This window comes from Cherax quadricarinatus, chromosome 13 (assembly GCF_038502225.1).
Source record: "Cherax quadricarinatus isolate ZL_2023a chromosome 13, ASM3850222v1, whole genome shotgun sequence".
Lineage (NCBI taxonomy): Eukaryota > Metazoa > Arthropoda > Malacostraca > Decapoda > Parastacidae > Cherax > Cherax quadricarinatus.
In genome coordinates, this window is record NC_091304.1 from 14,143,505 (window position 1) to 14,167,575 (window position 24,071).

The 24,071-nt window shown below is 39.2% G+C and overlaps 2 protein-coding genes across 8 annotated transcripts in view; one reads left to right on the forward strand and one right to left on the reverse strand.

Moving 5' to 3' along the window:
* LOC128688602 (deubiquitinase DESI2) overlaps nt 1–12,872 on the reverse strand; it is a 43,197-nt gene extending 30,325 nt beyond the window's left edge. The window contains exons 1-4 of one of the 5 annotated variants that reach the window (XM_053776495.2): nt 12,710–12,872; nt 7,553–7,665; nt 5,657–5,729; nt 1,381–1,474 (exon numbers count right to left, since the gene is read on the reverse strand). In XM_053776495.2, coding sequence (XP_053632470.1) covers nt 1,381–1,474; nt 5,657–5,729; nt 7,553–7,665; nt 12,710–12,749 — 320 coding nt within the window. In that variant the 5' untranslated portion in view covers nt 12,750–12,872. Of the gene's footprint in view, nt 1–1,380; nt 1,475–5,656; nt 5,730–7,552; nt 7,749–12,709 lie in introns of all 5 variants that reach the window. The other 4 variants (XM_053776494.2, XM_053776496.2, XM_053776497.2 and 1 more) reach the window with 4 other exon arrangements.
* An 11,045-nt stretch (nt 12,873–23,917) lies between these two features.
* LOC128688603 (uncharacterized) overlaps nt 23,918–24,071 on the forward strand; it is a 44,399-nt gene continuing 44,245 nt past the window's right edge. Inside the window, exon 1 of one of the 3 annotated variants that reach the window (XM_053776499.2) lies at nt 23,918–24,069. In XM_053776499.2, coding sequence (XP_053632474.2) covers nt 24,055–24,069 — 15 coding nt within the window. In that variant the 5' untranslated portion in view covers nt 23,918–24,054. The remainder of the gene's footprint in view (nt 24,070–24,071) is intronic. The other 2 variants (XM_053776502.2, XM_053776501.2) reach the window with 2 other exon arrangements.

Here is a 24,071-nt window from a genome sequence, read left to right on the forward strand (position 1 = left end):
TACCTCACCCTCACTACCTTACTACAGTTTAGCATAACCTGAATGGAGACAAATGGTTTTTAATACTTGACGTACTGTTGGAGTGTGAGCAAAGTAACATTTATGAAGGGATTCAGGGAAACTGGCAGGCCAGACTTGAGTCCTGGAGATGGGAAGTACAGTGTCTGCACTCTGAAGGAGGGGTGTTAATGTTGCAGTTTTATAAATGTAGGGTAAAGCACCCTTCTGGCAAGACAGTGATGGAGTGAATGATGATGAAAGTTTTTCTTTTTCAGGCCACCCTACCTTGGTGGGAATCAGCCGGCGTGTTAAAAAAAAAAAAAACTCTCTCTTGCCCTATTCATATTTAAGTGGCCAAGGTCCTAGGACCTAGGTAGTAGGTTGGTAGACAGCAACCGCCCAGGGAGGTACTACCATCCTGCCAATGAGTGTAAAACGGACACCTGTAATTGTTTTACATGATGATAGGATTGCTGGTGTCTTTTTTCAGGTATGTCTTGCTATTTCTACTTACACTTAGGTCACACTACACTTTTTTTTTTTTTTTTTTTTTTTTTTTTATGAAGTCGCCCGTCTATAACCGGGGCAGGGGGACCCAAAAAGAAAGAAAATCCCTAAAAAGAAAATACTTTCATCATCATTCAACACTTTCACCTCACTCACATATAATCACTGTTTTTGCAGAGGTGCTCAGAACACAACAGTTTAGAAGCATATACGTATAAAGATACACAATATATCCCTCCAAACTGCTAATATCCCGAACCCCTCCTTTAGAGTGCAGGCACTGTACTTCCCATTTCCAGGACTCAAGTCCAGCTATACAAAAATAACCGGTTTCCCTGAATCCCTTCACTAAATATTACCCTGCTCACACTCCAACATGCATGTACAAGCATATATATACACACCTCTCTGGGTTTTCTTCTATTTTTCTTACTAGTTCTTGTCCTTGTTTATTTCCTCTTATCTCCATGGGGAAGTGGACCAGAACTCTTCCTCCATAAGCCATGCGTGTTGTGAGAGGCGACTAAAATGCTGGGAGCAGTAACCCCTTCTCCTGTATATATTACTAAAGTTAAAAAACAGAAACTTTTTACTTTTTTGGGGCCACCCTGCCTCAGTGGAATATGGCCAGTGCGTTGAAAGAAAGAAGAAAGAGGGTCCTAGGACTGCGTTTACTTCAAAGTGTTTCCTCACCTGTCTTTCCCTACATTTTCATTCCTTAAAACTTTGGTTTTACCTTTAAAAGTTCTGAAACCTCATCAAAAATTGCCTCTATAACCTTGAAATCTTTGAACCAACCCTCAGCATTAAGCTGTTACTATCTAAAAAAAAAAAAAACACCAGTTTGATGCACTATGGAAAAAAAATACTTACTTGAATTTAAATTGATCCCCAAGATCTTCAGCATCTCTGGGTGTGATCTCAAACACACCAGAGAATGGGAATGGATGCCCACCATAAGCAAATTCTGGCGAAGACAAATTTTTTATCACATTTATGAAAAACATGATGCACTATTGAATTGTGTATTTTTTTAATCATAAAAGAACAAAACTAAAAGTTTTTTCTTACACATAAGAAGGAAGGAGCACTGCAGCAGGACTACTTGCCCAAGCTAGGCAGATCCAACTCTCATCCACCCACACCCACTCATGTACCTGTCTAAACTATTTTTAAAGTTACACAAGGTTTTCACTTCAATGATGCTGCCTGAGAGTTTATTCCACAACTATTACCAAACAAACCAGTTCCTATATCCTTTCTAAATCTAAATTTTTCTAATTCAAACCCACTGCTGTGAATCCAGTTTTGGTTAAGATATTTTTAGCACGTTACAGGTGCTCCATGACTTATGATGAGGTTATGTTCTGACAAACCCATCATAAGTAGAAAATATGGCAAGTTGAATATGAATATTAAGTAAATAAATAACTACTGTCACTGAATAAGTAAATAAACAAATAATTACTGTAACTAAACAGTATTGGAAAGTAAATAAATAACAGTTATGGACTTGCTGCCTTCATGCTGGGTAATTACCTTAAGTCCCCTCTCAAAAGCAATTTTTTTTGCACCATCATAAACTCAAAATATTGAAGTTGAACCATTGTAAGTCAAGAGGCACCTGTATTTACCTCCCCTTTATTTATCCCGTTTTCCATCGATACACCTCAATCATATCCCCCTAATTCTATGCTTTCCCAGAGAGTGCAGATTCAGTGCCCTCAGTCTATCCTCATAGGAAATCTTTCTGATACATGGGATCAACTTTGTCATCTTTCTCTGCATGTTTTCCAGCACATTTATGTCTATTCTGTAATATGGTGGCTAGAACTGTACAGCACAATCTAAATGAGGCCTAACTACAATATACCGAGTTGAAGTGTATCACAAATAAGCCTAACAAGATACAATGCAATAGCCAACACACAAACAGCCTCCAAGTAAAACCTATAATGATGTATAACAAAAAAAAAAAAAAATACAGCATTTCAAACAAGCTATTGAAAATTTTGTAATACATATCAAAATCACAGGGAAGAGAGAATTACCCGCTCAGCACTAACCACCAATTCTGTAGATAACTCGCATCACAAGCCAATAAAAATATACATGTACTTTAACGAAACCACCTCTCTATGCTTTTTCTTTCTTAACAGCAATACTTTATCTACCTTCTAAAATCCATCCTATTTTACATACGTCTATATACAAAGTCTGCAATATTATAATCCTTTATGGAATTACACAGAATTATGTTGGGTAATTTTTGTCTCCCAATCAATCTTTCATGTACAGGAGGGCCCCACATATCCAGCACCCTCCATAAGAGCAGAGGTACCACTATTCTCTCACATGTTTCCCTTTTTGCTTCCATGGATAATGTTCTTCGTCTCCACAGATGCCTTAATGCACCACTCGCCTTTTTTCCCACGTCAATTCTATGGTCCACTTCATCTTTCAGACCCATCTGCCAACAAGTCCACTGCCAAATACCTGAACACATTCACTTCCTCCACACCCTCTCCCTCTAATCTGATGTCCAATCTTTCATTGCTAAATTTTTTGTTTCCCCTCATCACCTTGCTCTTTCCTATGTTCACTTTTCTTTTACATACCCTCCCAAATTCAACCACCAACCTTTGCAACTTCTCTTCAGAATCTCCCAAAAGCAACATGTTACTGGCAAAAAAGCAACTGCAACAACTCCCATTTTGTATCAGATTATCTTTCAATTTCATACCTCTCCCCAACACTCTTATCATTCACTTTTCTGACAACTCCATCTATAAATATATTAAACAACCATGGTGACATCTCACGCACCCCTATCTAAGGTTCAGCTTTACTTGAAAATAATCTCCCTCTTTCATACATACCCTAACCTAGGGGTGGGCAAACTGCAGGACGCCAAAGGTTTTCATGCAGCTCGCCAAGATCAAGTCATATACTCATATACATGCAGCTGAATGAGCAAAACTTTGTTCATTTTCCTCTGTTGAAAACACAAGCCATTACACAAGCATTATTAGACAAACACACTTCCCAGTTGATGGCTTTAGAAGTTTGCCCACCCCTGCCCTAACCTGAGCCACATTATCCTCATTAAAACTTTTTAACAGTGTTTGATAACCTACCACTTATTCCACACACTTGCAACATCTGTCACATTGCTACCCCATCCACCCTATCGTATGCTTTTTCCAAATTCATAAATGCAAGGAAAACCTCTTTACTCGTTCCTAAATACTGTTCACTTATATTCTTCACTTTAAATACTTGGTCTACACATCCCCTACCCTTCCTAAAGCTTCCTTGTTCATCTGTGATCCTTTTTTCCATCTTACCCTCAATTCTGTCAATAATAATTACCATACACCTTACCAGGTATAGCCAATGGTCTTACTCCTCTATAATTCTTACACTCTCTTTTGTCTCCTTTGCCTTCATATAAAGGAACTATGCATGTTCTCTGCCAATCCCTAGATACCTTTCCCTCTTTCTTACATTTATGGAATAAAAGCACCAACCACTCCAAAAGTATGTCCCTACCTGCTTTTAACATTTGTGTCTTTATGCCATCAATCCCAGCTGCTTTAATCCCCTTTCATCTTACCCACACTCTCAAGCACCTTCCCCCACACCTACATCTGGCTCTTTGTCACTCCTACAAGATGTTATACCTCTCTGGTCAATGCATGAAATCACAACTTCCCTCTCTCCATCAACATTTAACAGTTCCTCAAAATATTCCCTTCACCTAGCTAATACCTCCAATTTCCCTCTTCTGTTTTTAGCTGTCAAATCCATTTGTTCCCTAGGTTTTCTCAACATATTAATCTTGCTCCAAAACTTTTTCTTATTCTCAGCAAAATTTGTTGACAACACCTCACCCATTCTTTCATTTGTTCTCCTTTTTACATTCCCTTCCCTCTCTTTTATTCGCTATAAACTCCCCCCTTCCTATAACACTTTCGTTCTGTAAAACCTCAAATCCTAATTTTTTCTACCACTCTATTTCATCATTCCGCCAATCGCTCCTCTTCCCTCCCTCCCCGTGGATACTTTAACACGAGGTTCTAGCTGCTGTTGCTCTATAACAGGAGCAACTGGACAATGTCTGGTTTTCATTACAATATTGTGCAAACCAAAAATCACCTTAAGTTAAAGCCTGCTTTCTCCCTTCAAAGGCAAAAATGCCTATCCTGAAAATAGATATCTTGTAGTTTAGAATCTGCTCTCTCTAATGAAGTTTTTTAAGAAAATTTACTGTTCTGCTTTTTTTACTATTGGTCTTGAAAAATGGCCTAAAATTCACTGTAAGGTCTGTGAGGGCATTTCTAGGTACCATTAGCACAGGAACTAAAAATGTTTGGAGTGATATTTTAGGATTGTGATTATGTCCACTTGGGTAACTGGCTACAGTACTGTCATCCTAAAATCATGTTTTCCTTTAGAGATATAGACAGCTGAATTCAAGATTCAATTTTATGCGACAGATTTTTCCCTACTTTGGCTTCATACTGTGAAAAAAGTAAGGACTGCTATTTTTTAAATTAGCTCGAAAAATTGTATAGGCATGTCTACTTACACAACTTTTACTCTTCAAGATCTGCCACAGCAATAACCTGAACACTGCCAATGGTGTGCCACGGGTTGGTGAAATTTTCACAGGCCTCCAGTCTAAGGGCCATAGCATTACTGTATTACTATTGCATATCATGAACTAAAATTTTCCCAAAGTTAACTTGATAAACATGACCAACCTTCATGTAAGATTTTATCGAAATCGGAGATGGCAGGCGGGGACGATTTTTAAAATTGGTCCACTTGACATGGAATGACCCATTATTATTTCCATTACAGTATTACATTAATTATTAAGACTAATGGGGTGTTGTCCAGTCATATTTGTGTGGCCACTATTTTTAAAAATCATGGCACCATCATGGTTCCAATCTTTTTACAATACCTTATACTTCTGTCACAAGATACATGAATCTTCTGAAATATATGTATATATCTGACAGACTATAGTTTCTTACAATATATTTTTTGCTTTATACTGTATTTTAGGAAAAAATTTACAACTTCAAGACAATATAAACAAAAAGTAAACAATCTCTATGGAAAGCTTCTGGTACATTACCTGTGCCATATATTTCAACCCCTGAATGAAACACACCAAGACCAATTGAAGATGTGTATTCATTTATCCAGTACTGAAATTATAAGAAACATCAGGTATCAACAGCATGGAATGTATTATAATTAAATTACTATAATCATTATTGCAGCAAGGTATTTATTATATAGATCTATCTTTAATATATTTAGGACTTTTCAAACCCAGGATATTCTAATGTTATCTAAAAATATTCTTCAAGTAATAGATTAGTAGACAGCAACTTTACTTTAAAAAAAAAAAAGAAAAAAAAAAGAAAAAAAAAAAAGAATTGTAGAATGTAGAATGTTTTGCATTCTAGTAGGATCACTGTTCATCTGTTTGTGTAATGAACATGTAAGATGGCAGATAAATCTTATAAACTTTAGATTACATTCAATAAACTACTGTATTTCACTCTCCTGTGTTTTATGCTCGTTCTTACTCCAGTAATATTTCCATTCCATTTAGGAGCCCTGGAGCTGCAGGAGGCTTGGGGCTGCAGGGGCAATAATCCCTGAAGTTTAAAGAGTACAGAATCCAATACTCAACTCTTTCACTGTTTCTTACAGAGATCTATGTAACTGATGCCAGTGTCACTCAAATATATCTATGTTTTAAGCACAACACCCTCAAATATGCAGTGAGCATTAAATTTTGGACTGTCCATAGTATTAAAAAATTCTGCTTCACACAGTGCACGACGGGAAAAGCAAATTTCTAACCTTGAGTTCAGTTAAAAAAAAATAACAACTTTGAGGTATTTCTAGGATGGTTTTTATTGTTTTATTGGCATACTACTACTGAAAACAGAGTTGATATTGGTCAGTTTCAGCACAGGAGGTACCTTGAAACAGGACTCGGGGGCCCAATCAACCGGCTGTTAGTGCTAGCTGTACACAATCCAACATCATTTTGTATCATGATGGATTTAAATGGATGGGTAAGTGTAATGTAGAAGCCTTGGGATGTGATTAATGAACAGAGGAAATGTTGCCTTAGTATCTAGAATGCCTGCAATGCTTATTTTGGATTTTGTTTTTAAATTGGAATTTGATGAATTATGTAAAACTGGCCAAATTACCAACATCTGAGCACTTTACTGGGTAACAGCTGAATGGGCAGTTTCTTGTGCTCACTCAATGGAACAGAAGGCATACTATCAAAATAGCTAAGAATTTGGTCAAACTGAGTATTAGATTTGAATTCAAATAGGACACAAAGTGGGCAAAATCACTGATGTGTGAATTGGGCCCAGGCTGCTAACTTTATGCCTGTGTAATTCCACAAGTTTTCCACCAGATTTTTTATTTTGTTAGTATCATTGCTTCCAGAAAAAGAGGCTCTACCATTTCAAAAGAATTTAAAAAAGAAAAAAAAAAAGACAATTGTTAGCACTTTCAATTTCGGGGATTCTGACAGTGACAGGGCTAACATTAACCCGTAAACGGTCCAAACGTATATGTTTTTTCAACATTTGAATGTAAAAAAAGTAGATCTTTTTGTTTTTTTTACATTTGAAAATGTGTAAAAAAAACTTTGATCTATTTTTTTTGTTATATTTGAAAATATGTAAAAAAACGTAGATCTACTTTTGTAGCACTACACATGTGAACGTAGATCTGCTTGGACCGTTTACGGGTTAACCTATATAAAAACAAATGATAAATGGCTTCAAGCCAATACACATCAAAAAGGTGTTGAATGACCCATATGGGCCTTCAGCACAAAAAATGTGTGTTGAAGGCTTGATCCTCCATATACTAATCCAAGAGACAAATCCTACTCTCACAGCAAAATTTCCACTGTTTTTCTTATAATCCTTCAAATATTACACTAGATTATGAAACTGTCTTTTGAAGTAATGTCCATAGCACTCACCATATCATACACGTTGAGGATAACCGGTTGACGGGCCATATTGGTGTACCCAATGTCGTCTGAGTCTTCTGCAGATGGACCCAGACAGCTGGCAAATGGCAGGCGACACGACACTGTTCCTTCCGACATTCATAGAAAACCTGTCAAATAAGGGCAGAAGTGGAACACTAGTTCCTACTGCAGCCCTTTGGCAAACCTCAAAAATATCAATTAAAATAAAGTTAAAAATACAAGATAGTACTATACAAAGGGAAGAGTTAAAATTTTAAAAAATAAAAGCCATTCCAAAAATTTCACGAATATTTTCTACATACAAAATTACTGTATCTCAAATCTACAATACCATACTTAAGGTGAAAATGAAAAGTTTAACAGAAAAATAATACTATTATTAAAATTCATTAAATTCTATCAACAAATTAAATGTAATTTTTTGACAGGTGAAAATTCACAGTAGGCCCAGAAACCTAAAACATCAAATAGAAAATGTTTACATAATATGCACAATAACAATACCTATTTCTAATTCCAGTCCAGCATAGGGTCAGAATTAGGTTTGAGTAGAGTCTTCGGTGCTTAATTTATGCTTTTTTTTTTTCCAGTTATAGCAGTTACTATCTCCCCATTCCAGTACTCTACCAATCCATTTTTGAGGAAAATCTTTCTTGTATTATCTAAGCATTACTTTTACCTCTGTTCACAATTGTGGTCTCCTGTTCTTCCTGTTGACTGTGCTAAGAAATCATTACTTTCTTGCATCTTTTTATGATCTTGTATGCTTATAGGCTATTGTCCTCTTCATCAACAAACAAAAGCACCTTCAGTTGTCAATCCTTCTAACTCATTTTAAGTTCTTAAAGTCATTTTATAGTATGGTACATCTCTAGACTTCTAACATATCCACATTCTCTTTGGGAGCAGACACTTCATGACTGCTACGTATTCCAAGCCTGGTTTAAAGTATCCTACATTGTGTACAGCTTTTTAAGAATTTCTCCATCCATATGAGAAACTCTTAAGCCTACAAGTTTCTATCATTTATGTGATTTTCTGATGAATATTTTGTCTACAGTTACCCCATCAATTTCAAAATTTTATCACAATTTGTATTCGTGTGGTCAGCTACTGCTTTCTCCCAATTTCCCCTGCAAGGTACTTAATTAATGGCATTCATACAAACCCTGCCTAGACTTAAACTTTTTAGAAAGTGGCAACAGAATATATTAAGCATAATACAATAAATACTCTTTGTATCAGGGATCCCATGTGTTTGATTCAGCCAGAGTAGAAACTATGTGCATAAAAATCCCATGGAATGTAGAACTCACTTTCAGGAGATTCTAAAAGTTCCCCACCTGGCAAGTGCTGCAAAAACAGTAAAAAAATACCTGAATTTCATGTAAATCTTTGCTGTTCCCTGTGTTCAGCTAGCTCTCACGTGAAACTACGCAAATCCAAGGACTTTAAATGTTGAATAGCCTACTGCATTCACGTAAATACAATTTTTCAAAATAAAAATTTTGATGCGGCTTTAATTTCCATCACCTGTCTTCTTGAAGAGAGTTGACAAGGCATTTTTATTGGTTGTTCTGCACAGAAACTCTGAATCCTCCACCACCGTTTATTCCTTTATCAAGTCATTTATATAAATTAGAAATTTAATCAGGGTAATATTGATCTTAGTAGGATCCCACTTAAGTCATATACTTATGACGTCATTTCTCTCTTATCATTGATTGCATTTTTCCTTTCAAACTAAAAATCTCTCGTCTATTGTAGTACTACTGCAGTCTCCACATTAGTCTTTCAAAACTATTAAAAAAAATTATATCAAATTACACTGCAAATGCAATTGGCTCCATTTATTTCTTGAAAAATTTCTGGGATTATTATAGGTTAATAAATTTGACATATGAAACTGTACAGGATTTCACAGTTCAGAAGCTGAATCATCTGATAGTGGGTTGCTGCTCTCCAAGCGTATTATCTATTTTCTCCAGTAGCATTTCCAATTTCATACTTTTTAATGAGGATGCCAAAAATATCTACCTATCCAATACTTGCAGCATATCTTTGCATATTTGAGTGTCTTGAATTCAACCTTATGTTGGGAGTTAATAGCCCAACTACACTGGCCAACAATGGTTTTGGTTCAAATTTAAAAATACAGTATGCTTATCTTAATCAATTCAGGGATGCTGAACCTAGTTTTGCTCCAATAAATCCAGTTTCTGTGAAACAGAACCCCAAGGTGAACGATTTCACTAAGACATAGCCTATCATCATAGAGAAGAGATATCAGGGGAAACCTGATGATTAGTTTGACAGCCAACTACTTCTTAATACCAGTGAGTGCGCTAAATTCCTTCCTCCAATTTGGTGATTTAAGCCTTGTCCTTGATTCTTTGTAATTTGTCCTGTATATTTAGTTTGCTTTTACAAGCTTCAGTATATGATTTGGTTCTAGATTACTTTATAAAATTCCTCAGTTAAGGTCACTCCCTCCCTGCTTACTGGGTATGTTTGTTAGTGATTTCTAGCCAATTTGTTTGAATCTCTAAAAAGTCTTTTGGTTGGCACACTTCCTCTATCTGTTCCAGGTCCCCCCCCCCCCCTTTTCTTCTAGCTTTCCATCAACTTTCATTAAAATAATTCATTATTTTCACAATTTTTTTTATATCTGTACCTTCTAATATTTTGTTCTTTCATGGGTTTCCTGAAATAGTCTTGGAACAGTATATCTGAAGTGGCATCAATATCCTATTACTATTATTATTACATTCATGGAGAGCTTAAATCCATAGGTTCAAAGAGCTTAAACCCATAGGTTCATGGAGAGCTTAAATCCATAGGTTCATGGAGAGCTTAAATCCATAAGTTCATGGAGATCTTAAATCCATAAGTTCATGGAGATCTTAAATCCATAGGTTCATGGAGAGCTTAAATCTATGGGCTCATTGAGAGCTTAAATCCATAGGCTCATGGAGAGCTTAAATCTATAGGCTCATGGAGAGCTTAAATCTATAGGCTCATGGAGAGCTTAAATCCACAGGCTCACGGAGAGCTTAAATCCATAGGCTCACGGAGAGCTTAAATCCACAGGCTCACGGAGAGCTTAAATCCACAGGCTCACGGAGAGCTTAAATCCACAGGCTCACGGAGAGCTTAAATCCACAGGCTCACGGAGAGCTTAAATCCACAGGCTCACGGAGAGCTTAAATCCACAGGCTCACGGAGAGCTTAAATCCACAGGCTCACGGAGAGCTTAAATCCACAGGCTCACGGAGAGCTTAAATCCACAGGCTCACGGAGAGCTTAAATCCACAGGCTCACGGAGAGCTTAAATCCACAGGCTCACGGAGAGCTTAAATCCACAGGCTCACGGAGAGCTTAAATCCATAGGCTCATGGAGAGCTTAAATCCATAGGCTCACGGAGAGCTTAAATCCATAGGCTCACGGAGAGCTTAAATCCATAGGCTCACAGAGAGCTTAAATCCATAGGCTCACGGAGAGCTTAAATCCATAGGCTCACGGAGAGCTTAAATCCATAGGCTCACAGAGAGCTTAAATCCATAGGCTCACGGAGAGCTTAAATCCATAGGCTCATGGAGAGCTTAAATCCACAGGCTCATGGAGAGCTTAAATCCATAAGTTCATGGAGATCTTAAATCCATAAGTTCATGGAGATCTTAAATCCATAGGTTCATGGAGAGCTTAAATCTATGGGCTCATTGAGAGCTTAAATCCATAGGCTCATGGAGAGCTTAAATCTATAGGCTCATGGAGAGCTTAAATCTATAGGCTCATGGAGAGCTTAAATCCACAGGCTCACGGAGAGCTTAAATCCATAGGCTCACGGAGAGCTTAAATCCACAGGCTCACGGAGAGCTTAAATCCACAGGCTCACGGAGAGCTTAAATCCACAGGCTCACGGAGAGCTTAAATCCACAGGCTCACGGAGAGCTTAAATCCACAGGCTCACGGAGAGCTTAAATCCACAGGCTCACGGAGAGCTTAAATCCACAGGCTCACGGAGAGCTTAAATCCACAGGCTCACGGAGAGCTTAAATCCACAGGCTCACGGAGAGCTTAAATCCACAGGCTCACGGAGAGCTTAAATCCATAGGCTCACGGAGAGCTTAAATCCATAGGCTCACGGAGAGCTTAAATCCATAGGCTCACGGAGAGCTTAAATCCATAGGCTCACAGAGAGCTTAAATCCATAGGCTCACGGAGAGCTTAAATCCATAGGCTCACGGAGAGCTTAAATCCATAGGCTCACGGAGAGCTTAAATCCATAGGCTCACGGAGAGCTTAAATCCATAGGCTCATGGAGAGCTTAAATCCATAGGCTCATGGAGAGCTTAAATCCATAGGCTCGTGGAGAGCTTAAATCCATAGGCTCGTGGAGAGCTTAAATCCATAGGCTCATGGAGAGCTTAAATCCATAGGCTCATGGAGAGCTTAAATCCATAGGGTCATGGAGAGCTTAAATCCATAGGTTTCATACAGCACTCGGGAGAATAGGAAGGAACTGGGTTTGATGCAAGGAAAGGGAAAATCAAGTCCATATCCCTGGATCTAGAACCCCCAGTCATTGGCATCAAGGAATCTCATTTATGGGAATCAATGAAAACTATAATTCTTGCTGAAACTGAAGGCACCCAAAGTTCAAAATTGCATTATTGTATATTCAAATATTTCCAATACTATAATGATATAATAATAATATAATCCATTTAGTGTAGCATATAACAGAATGAGAAATTTTTTCAAGTCAAGCAATTAAACATACTTAAACCGATTCTTTAATAACAATAGAAAATAATATTTTCTCTAACTTTAAAATGTCTTTTTACATGTATAATTTCAAGGACAAAGAAAAGTGGGATTCCTAATGTAACTTCCTTATATTTCCCAAAGTGAGCCCGAAATTGTTCCTAGATATTACTTGGATGAAATTCTTTCTTTAATAATCCAGATGGCTATATTTTTTTTCCACAGTGATTCTAGAAGAAATTAGTCTGAGTTACACACTAACATTAGCCACCACACAAATGTAAACAAATCTGTTCAGCCTGATAACCAAGGTCGTCAGTCTCTTTTGTTCCGTATTTACCATAGGCTCCGTAACTTCACACTAAAACTCTTCTCACCTGTCGCCCTGGTAGGGGAAAATATCCTATATCTCGACATATGTTGCCCGTGGGACTTCAAATAAAGTAATGAGGAAGTATTCCTTGCGAGTGTTGGTGTCCAGCAGCTGACACAGTCCTGGTAGCTGCAGTGAACGCTGCCAGCGACTGACCTTATAACCAACACTTCTGCCAGCGACTCTCCTAAATACATCAACGTGTTTAACTACACTAAACTAAAACGTAGTAGAACTTGCTTAGTAAGTTTATTCAGGTACAGGTACTGGTACACATAAGTACAATTGTCATATATAGTATAAATTACCTAGGATAACCCAAAATCTCAGACAAACTGACTTATTTCCATTGGAGGTTCATGATTCATTTCGTTGCGCATAATACTCAGAATAGTATATGCAAAAAAAAAAAATGTAGTATATTTGGCAGTAAGCAAGTCTTGAAACATACGCAATTTGACAAGATCTTTCGAAAAAGGACAGGGTAAGAATAAAAGAATTTATAAATACTTCTAAGAGATACAAAAAAAAAAAATAGAATCCGGGCTATTAAATGTAAATTATGTGATCAGGCATATGGTTACTGTCTTGAACACTATGTGCTTAATTGTCCACTTATTGAGGAATACAGAGATAGACAATATAATAACAATATGAATTTACTAAATTTGCTTGTAACAGATAACTGAACTATAGATACGTAGATATAAATCCACATGTACACCTGTTAACCCTTACTAGTTCCTAGGCCATTTGTGTATCCATATGCTCTTGTGCTACCGTCCACAGGATGGATGTGAGGTACACAATAAACTAGCCACTTTGGTGCAAAATCTATTAACCTGTCAAAGAAACAAGCACGGATATTTAGCAACCAGGTTAAAATAAATGGAAATAAAAGGAAAAACAGCGAAACATTTGCAATATACTGGCACTGGACAATCACATAAAGTCAGTTCCTGATCAGCCGGGCTGTGGCTCGTACGTTGGTTTGCGTGCAGCCAGCAGCAACAGCCTGGTTGATCAGGGGCTGATCCACCAGGAGGCCTGGTCACAGACCGGGCCGCGGGGGCGTTGACCCCCGAAACTCTCTCCAGGTAAACTCCAGGTAAATATATATACATGTGTATATATATATATATATATATATATATATATATATATATATATATATATATATATATATATATATATATATATATATAGTATATATATATATATATATATATATATATATATATATGTCGTGCCGAATATGTAAAACTGGTCAATTAGCAAGAACTCATTTAAAATTAAGTCCTTTCTGAAATTTTCTCTTATACGTTTAAAGATATATTTTTTTCATTAATGTTAATGTAAAAAATTTTTAATTTTGCACTAAAAGAATGTTAGAAAACTTACCTAACCTTATTATAACAAGAGCAATTTATTTTAGCCAAACCCAACAAATTATATTTTAAATACGTTTACAATAATTTAGTACTAAACAAACACAATCAAATATATTTTGTTCGTTAGGTTCAGAATGATTTTGGCGAAATTATTGCATACACAAATTTTCACTTGTCCTATATGGCAAGATGAGCGTTGCTATTTAAGCCAAAATCGCAAGTTCTGCCTATTCGGCACGACATATATATATATATATATATATATATATATATATATATGTCGTGCCGAATATGTAAAACTGGTCAATTAGCAAGAACTCATTTAAAATTAAGTCCTTTCTAAAATTTTCTCTTATACGTTTAAAGATATATTTTTTTCATTAATGTTGATGTAAAAATTTATAATTTTGCACCAAAAGAATCTTAGAAAACTTACCTAACCTTATTATAACAAGAGCAATTTATTTTAGCCTAACGCAACTAAATATATTTTAGATTTGTTTACAATAATTTAATACTAAACAAACACAGTGAAATATATTTTTTTCGTTAGGTTCAGAATGATTTTGGCGAAATTATTGCATACACAAATTTTCACTTGTTCTATATGGCAAGATGAACGTTGCTATTTAAGCCAAGATAGCAAGTTCTGCCTATTCGGCACGACATATATATATATATATATATATATATATATATATATATATATATATATATATATAAAGTAGAAAATTTTAGTAGTGCATGCAACCTGCTACACAACCCGCAATACAAGAAACAAATACCGCTTTGATATGTAGTTTGCTTTAATATATTTATGAGAGTCGAAGATCAAAATGAATTTTTTATGAGAGAGCCACAAAATTTGATTAACACAAGCCTATCCGATGTTATCCTGACTCCAAATGACTTCGAACAGGCGATAAATGACATGCCCATGCACTCTGCTCCAGGGCCAGACTCATGGAACTCCGTGTTCATCAAAAACTGCAAGAAGCCCCTATCACGAGCCTTTTCCATCCTATGGAGAGGGAGCATAGACACGGGGGTCGTCCCACAGTTACTAAAAACAACAGACATAGCCCCACTCCACAAAGGGGGCAGTAAAGCAACAGCAAAGAACTACAGACCAATAGCACTAACATCCCATATCATAAAAATCTTTGAAAGGGTCCTAAGAAGCAAGATCACCACCCATCTAGAAACCCATCAGTTACACAACCCAGGGCAACATGGGTTTAGAACAGGTCGCTCCTGTCTGTCTCAACTATTGGATCACTACGACAAGGTCCTAAATGCACTAGAAGACAAAAAGAATGCAGATGTAATATATACAGACTTTGCAAAAGCCTTCGACAAGTGTGACCATGGCGTAATAGCGCACAAAATGCGTGCTAAAGGAATAACAGGAAAAGTCGGTCGATGGATCTATAATTTTCTCACTAACAGAACACAGAGAGTAGTCGTCAACAGAGTAAAGTCCGAGGCAGCTACGGTGAAAAGCTCTGTTCCACAAGGCACAGTACTCGCTCCCATCTTGTTCCTCATCCTCATATCCGACATAGACAAGGATGTCAGCCACAGCACCGTGTCTTCCTTTGCAGATGACACCCGAATCTGCACGACAGTGTCTTCCATTGCAGACACTGCAAGGATCCAGGCGGACATCAACCAAATCTTTCAGTGGGCTGCAGAAAACAATATGAAGTTCAACGATGAGAAATTTCAATTACTCAGATATGGTAAACATGAGGAAATTAAATCTTCATCAGAGTACAAAACAAATTCTGACCACAAAATAGAGCGAAACACCAACGTCAAAGACCTGGGAGTGATCATGTCGGAGGATCTCACCTTCAAGGACCACATAACATTGTATCAATCGCATCTGCTAGAAAAATGACAGGATGGATAATGAGAACCTTCAAAACTAGGGAGGCCAAGCCCATGATGACACTCTTCAGGTCACTTGTTCTATCTAGGCTGGAGTATTGCTGCACACTAACAGCACCTTTCAAGGCAGGTGAAATTGCCGACCTAGAGAATGTACAGAGAACTTTCACGGCGCGCATAACGGAGATAAAACACCTCAATTACTGGGAGCGCTTGAGGTTCCTAAACCTGTATTCCCTGGAACGCAGGAGGGAGAGATACATGATTATATACACCTGGAAAATCCTAGAGGGACTAGTACCGAACTTGCACACGAAAATCACTCACTACGAAAGCAAAAGACTTGGCAGACGATGCAACATCCCCCCAATGAAAAGCAGGGGTGTCACTAGCACGTTAAAGCCCATCGACTACACGAGGGTCATTAAAGATTAGAGAATCCTTGTCTGTAATGCAGATATTACCGTGGAGACTTAACACAGGGATCACAGTAAACTCACAGCATATATACGCTGAGAGGTTGGACAGTGTTTGCTTACGTGTCTTTCTAAACCAAACGCTGAGAGAAACAAACCCCTCAGGGTATGTGTCCTATGGTATCTGAGGATCCAAACTTGCCCCTATACTGCTTTTGATTTAGGTTAATGACTTGCTAGAAGTCTGCATGGATTTGTTTAAAAAAAAGACATTTTTGCAACATTTGGATACATTTATTGTAGAAACGTTTCGCCAGCCAGTGGCTTCTTCAGTCCAATGCAGAAAAAGGTGAAAGATGAGGAGGAATTTGAGGCAATCAGTCCCTCAACCTGGAGTCTACATATTCGGTCCATCAATCCCGGGTCTTCTGTATGCGGTGACCCAGCAGGGTCAAGATGCCTACTTTGGTTGATAGGAGGAAAAAGAGAGATAGGATGACAACAAATATGGTTGTTAGGTAAGACACATATGCAACAGTAAGGTATCTTTATTTCGAAACGTTTCGCCTACACAGTAGGCTTCTTCAGTCGAGTACAGAAAAGTTGATAGAAGCAGAAGATACTTGAAGACGATGTAATCAGTCCATCACCCTTAAAGTTTTGAGGTGGTCAGTCCCTCAGTCTGGAGAAGAGCATTGTTCCATGGAATGAAACAATATTGTTTCATTCCATGGAACAGTGTGACTTTGTCAATGGTCCAAGTCGGACCGAAACGTCGTCGTAAGCTTCTGTCTTTTATGTGCGGGTTATTTGTGTATGTGTGGAGTCAGAGTGCACATGCCGTGGATTCCATCTCACATTGGTCTTCAGATGCATGATAGAACTGATAAATTGGCTAAGCTGTATGCTCTCCAAGAGGGAGTAGATTACAATCTTCGGTTGTCAGTTAGCAGTTTGAGAACAATAATACGAAAAGAACTCCAAATGAACTTTATTGACTTAAGACTTAGGGAGATTGACACAAGTCAGTCCGTCTATCATCATTCCATCATGCAGGAGGAGCCACATGTCTATGGTGCATCCAACAAGATAAGCAGACTCTTGGATGTCACTACTGCCCGGCTCCGGCTGGGTTACAAGTATCTATGGCAGGTTAAATCACCACCACCAGATATAGGTGGCCCGGTGGTCTGGTGGCTAAAGCTCCCGCTTCACACACGGAGGGCCCGGGTTCGATTCCCGGCGGGTGGAAATTCCGACACGTTTCCTTACACCTATTGTCCTGTTCACCTAGCAGCAAATAGGTACCTGGGTGTTAGTCGACTGGTGTGGGTCGCATCCTGGGGGACAAGATTAAGGACCCCAATGGAAATAAGTTAGACAGTCCTCGATGACGCACTGACTTTCTTGGGTTATCCTGGGTGGCTAACCCTCCGGGGTTAAAAATCCGAACAAAATCTTATCTTATCTCTTAGACCAAACGAAATGTAAACTTTGCCAGATTGACTATTGTCACACCTTGCGTCATTATGTACTGGAGTGTGATCAAATTAATGAATTTAGAAACAACTCACTCAGAAATGTTCAAGAAATGGCAAAGTATTTTATCCACAGTGGTATATTACAGACCATTCTGGAGAAATATCCTGACTTTGCTAGCTGTAAATAATGCATTACCATGTACTCACCTAGTATGTGTGTGTGTGTGTGTGTGTGTGTGTGTGTGTGTGTGTGTGTGTGTGTGTGTGTGTGGGTGTGTGTACTCACCTAGTTCAGGTTGCAGGGGTCGAGTCCGAGCTCCTGGCCCCGCCTCTTCACTGATCGCTACTAGGTCACTCTCCCTGAACCGTGAGCTTTATCATACCTCTGCTTAAAGCTATGTATGGATCCTGCCTCCACTACATCGCTTCCCAAACTATTCCACTTACTGACTACTCCGTGGCTGAAGAAATACTTCCTAACATCCCTGTGATTCATCTGTGTCTTCAACTTCCAACTGTGTCCCCTTGTTACTGTGTCCAATCTCTGGAACATCCTGTCTTTGTCCACCTTGTCAATTCCTCTCAGTATTTTGTATGTCGTTATCATGTCCCCCCTATCTCTCCTGTCCTCCAGTGTCGTCAGGTTGATTTCCCTTAACCTCTCCTCGTAGGACATACCTCTTAGCTCTGGGACTAGTCTTGTTGCAAACCTTTGCACTTTCTCTAGTTTCTTTACGTGCTTGGCTAGGTGTGGGTTCCAAACTGGTGCCGCATACTCCAATATGGGCCTAACGTATACGGTGTACAGGGTCCTGAACGATTCCTTATTAAGATGTCGGAATGCTGTTCTGAGGTTTGCTAGGCGCCCATATGCTGCAGCAGTTATTTGGTTGATGTGCGCTTCAGGAGATGTGCCGGTGTTATACTCACCCCAAGATCTTTTTCCTTGAGTGAGGTTTGTAGTCTCTGACCCCCTAGACTGTACTCCGTTTGCGGCCTTCTTTGCCCTTCCCCAATCTTCATGACTTTGCACTTGGTGGGATTGAACTCCAGGAGCCAATTGCTGGACCAGTTCTGCAGCCTGTCCAGATCCCTTTGTAGTTCTGCCTGGTCTTCGATCGAGTGTATTCTTCTCATCAACTTCACGTCATCTGCAAACAGGGACACCTCAGAGTCTATTCCTTCCGTCATGTCGTTCACAAATACCAGAAACAGCACTGGTCCTAGGACTGACCCCTGCGGGACCCCGCTGGTCACAGGTGCCCACTCTGACACCTCGCCATGTACCATGACTCGCTGCTGTCTTCCTGACAAGTATTCCCTGATCCATTGTAGTGCCTTCCCTGTTATCCCTGCTTGGTCCTCCAGTTTTTGCACCAATCTCTTGTGTGGAACTGTGTCAAACGCCTTCTTGCAGTCCAAGAAAATGCAATCCACCCACCCCTCTCTCTCTTGTCTTACTGCTGTCACCATGTCATAGAACTCCAGTAGGTTTGTGACACAGGATTTCCCGTCCCTGAAACCATGCTGGCTGCTGTTGATGAGATCATTCCTTTCTAGGTGTTCCACCACTCTTCTCCTGATAATCTTCTCCATGATTTTGCATACTATACATGTCAGTGACACTGGTCTGTAGTTTAATGCTTCATGTCTGTCTCCTTTTTTAAAGATTGGGACTACATTTGCTGTCTTCCATGCCTCAGGCAATCTCCCTGTTTCGATAGATGTATTGAATATTGTTGTTAGGGGTACACATAGCGCCTCTGCTCCCTCTCTCAATACCCATGGGGAGATGTTATCTGGCCCCATTGCCTTTGAGGTATCTAGCTCACTCAGAAGCCTCTTCACTTCTTCCTCGGTTGTGTGCACTGTGTCCAGCACTTGGTGGTGTGCCCCACCTCTCCGTCTTTCTGGAGTCCCTTCTGTCTCCTCTGTGAACACTTCTTTGAATCTCTTGTTGAGTTCTTCACATACTTCCCGGTCATTTCCTGTTGTCTCTCCTCCTTCCTTCCTTAGCCTGATTACCTGGTCCTTGACTGTTGTTTTCCTCCTGATGTGGCTGTACAACAGTTTCGGGTCAGATTTGGCTTTCGCTGCTATGTCATTTTCATATTGTCTTTGGGCCTCCCTTCTTATCTGTGCATATTCATTTCTGGCTCTACGACTGTTCTCCTTATTCTCCTGGGTCCTTTGCCTTCTATATTTCTTCCATTCCCTAGCACACTTGGTTTTTGCCTCCCTGCACCTTTGGGTAAACCATGGGCTCATCCTGGCTTTTTCATTACTCCTGTTACCCTTGGGTACAAACCTCTCCAGGGGTAACAGGAGTAATGAAAAAGCCAGGATGAGCCAGGTGTGTGTGAGTGTGAGTGTGTACTCACCTAATTGTGGTTGCAGGGGTCGAGACTCAGCTCCTGTGTGTGTGTGTGTGTGTGTGTGTGTGTGTGTGTGTGTGTGTGTGTGTGTGTGTGTGTGTGTGTGTGTGTGTGTGTCAGTGTGTGTGTGTACTCACCTAATTGTGGTTGCAGGGGTCGAGACTCAGCTCCTGGCCCCGCCTCTTCACTGATCGCTACTGGATCCTCTCTCTCTCTGCTTCCTGAGCTTTGTCATACCTCTTCTTAAAACTATGTATGGTTCCTGCCTCCACTACTTCACTTGCTAGGCTATTCCACTTGCTGACAACTCTATGACTGAAGAAATACTTCCTAACGTCCCTGTGACTCGTCTGAGTCTTCAGCTTCCAGTTATGACCCCTTGTCCCTGTGCCCCCTCTCTGGAACATCCTATCTCTGTCCACCTTGTCTATTCCCCGCAGTATCTTGTACGTCGTTATCATGTCTCCCCTGACCCTTCTGTCCTCCAGTGTCGTCAGTCCGATTTCCCTTAACCTTTCCTCGTACGACATTCCCTTGAGCTCTGGGACTAGCCTTGTTGCAAACCTTTGTACTTTCTCTAACTTCTTGACGTGCTTGACCAGGTGTGGGTTCCAGACTGGTGCTGCATACTCCAGTATGTGTGTGTGTGTGTGTGTGTGTGTGTGTGTGTGTGTGTGTGTGTGTGTGTGTGTGTGTGTGTGTGTGTGTGTGTGTGTGTGTGTGTGTGTGTGTGTGTGTGTGTGTGTGTGTGTGTGTGTGTGTGTGACTCAACAATCAATATTTGCACCAATAACTCATTACAGTTGTGACCGGGTGTGGAAGTGTGAATTGCTCATTACACTATAATTTGTTCATGATTGTAGCCATGTATAAACGTAAGTAACCATTCTTACAGAATTCATTACCTTTGTAACTTGTGAGCTCATTACCTTTGTACCTAGTTCAGCTATCAAAACTTTGGGGGCCCAGTCCCTGGACCCATTACGTACCTCTGTAATCTGTAAATACCTTTGTAACTTGTCATGATTGTAACCAGACCTACCTGGAGTTCATTACCTTTGTAAATTGTGAGTTCATTACCTTTGTAAATTGTGAGTTCATTACCTTTGTAAATTGTGAGTTCATTACCTCTGTAACTTGCTCAACTATCAAAACTTTGGAGTCCAGTCCCTGGACCAATTATGTACCTCTGTAATCTTTTGACTACCGCCCACAGGATGGGTAAGGGGTGCATAATATACATATTAAACTAAAAAAAAACTAACAGGAATGCTGGTAAATATATAAATTTGTGGACTGTATATTAAATTAAAAAAGGATTATAGTATATACACACATTTATATAACAGAAGGAGAATATATCTTAATCATAACACTCACCAATTTGACTGGAGATTAATGTGTATCATACTCAGAAACCCTCACTGTCTATCTATGAAAATAACACTGGCCAGGTTACTACATAAGACTTATCTGAGGTTCCTGGAGCTGTCTTGTCCAGTCGTCTGATATCTCAAGTTATGCAGGAATGCACATCCAACAATTTCGCCTCCTATTTGAGAGGTGTCAGCCCAATTTTAACCTCTAGAGCACGAAAATTCCTTCCCATTACACTAACGTTGTATACAATTCAAATTAACAATGGCGACTGCCCTCCCCAGCTGCAGGTTTCCCATTTTCGATAACATACTTCTTTTAAAAATACAATATAGGGCATCTATTTACCTATAAATTACCGTATTTCCGGAAAATATATACAGTATTTTCCACACCTTCCATCATGTCGTTCACATATATCAAAAATATCACTGGTCCTAAAACTGACCCCTGTGGGACCCCGCTCGTCACAGGCGCCCACTGTGATACCTCTTCACGTACCATGACTCGTTGTTGCCTCCCTGTCAGGTATTCCCTGATCCATTGCAGTGCCCTCCCTGTTATATGCGCCTGATCCTCCAGCTTCTGCACTAATCTCTTGTGGGGAACAGTGTCAAAGGCCTTCCTGCAGTCTAGGAAAACACAATCAACCCACCCCTCTCTCTCGTGTCTTACTTCTGTTACCTTGTCATAAAACTCCAGAAGGTTTGTGACACAGGATTTGCCTTCCATGAACCCATGCTGGTTTTCATTTATAATCTTGTTCTGTTCCAGGTGTTCCACCACTCTCCTCCTGATAATCTTCTTCATGACTTTGCACACAATACATGTCAGAGACACAGGTCTGTAGTTTAGTGCCTCATTTCTGTTTCCTTTCTTAAATATGGGGACTACATTTGCTGTCTTCCATTTCTCCGGTAGTTGCCCAGTTTCAAGGGATGTGTTGAAGATTGTGGTTAGGGGCACACACAGCATCTCTGCTCCTTCTCTAAGGACCCATGGGGAGATGTCCCGTCCCATCGCCTTTGAGGTATCAAGGTCACTTAGCAGCTTCATGTGTGTGTGTGTGTGTGTGTGTGTGTGTGTGTGTGTGTGTGTGTGTGTGTGTGTGTGTGTGTGTGTGTGTGTGTGTGTGTGTGTGTGTGCGCGTGTGACCCAACAATTAATAGCTGCACCAATAACTCATAGTTGTGACCGGGTGTGGACGTGTAAATTGCTCATTACTCTATAATTTGTTCATGATTGTAGCCATGTATAAACGTAAGTAAGTAAATTTACTTACATGATTCATTACCTTTGTAACTTGTGAGTTCATTACCTTTGCACTTTGTTCAGCTATCAGAACTTTGGAGTCCAGTCCCTGGACCCATTATGTACCTCTGTAATCTTTTGACTACCGCCCACAAAATGGGTATGGGGTGCATAATAAACATATTAAACTAACTAACCATAGATAAATCTGAGTATTTTTCTTATTCCCAGGTTCTGCATGACCCCTACAGATTTTCCTACTAATATATTAACAATCATTTTATCTAGCCCATCATCATAGTTCTGCAGGAAGTGTGTATGTAAGTAAAATGGCATATCAGTTATGGAAGGAAACGAACACTGATCATTATGAGAGTTGGTAGAAACGTTCCCCAGAGATGTTCACTTCCACTAGCCTCCCAGAAGGACATCAACAACACGGATATCAACAAACGTCACATGGGTCAAAGAAAACGTGATTTTTCAAGAATTTCCTTTTATTTATATAAAGATCTGTTTTTTACATATATTTTATTTAGGATAACTGTAAGGTATCAGCATATCTTAGGCTTTACTACTATGTAATAACTTTTTTTTAATGGAATGTGAAATATAGTTGGGGGTGGACAGAAAAACGGGTCATGTGATTCAGAGTTAATTTAAGACGAGTGTTAGGAGGCATTGTGTTCTTTCCTGACTAATAAACCACCAACATCAACCCTCGTCCTTATTTTAGTATCAGTTGTGTTAAATGCCAGATGTTTGGTAGTGTAGATTTTCTGCTGTCAAATCTATTGTACTGCATGCTAGTGGCTTTCTATTGTGCTTAATAATATTTCAATTTATGTAAACTTCGTTTTGTAATACTGCAGAAATAAATAAAGTTTGTTTGTTTGTTTTTTAGGCAGAGTTCAAATTTTCCGCGCTAAGCAGTAGTTATTTTATTTATATTTGCATGACAATATGGATACATAATTTGAGAATATAGACTTGTTTCATTACCCCCTGCAATTATATAATATTACTTGCATTCGACTTTAAGCAGCGTAAAGATTTTTGTTTTCCTTACAAGGAGTGTATTGTAGTGGTCGCCATCTTGTTGTTGAGACAAAAGTTGGATGAGGGAGCTGCTGCTGCTGCTGCTGCTCCTCATACTTTGTCCCTAATGAGTAATGCTCTGGT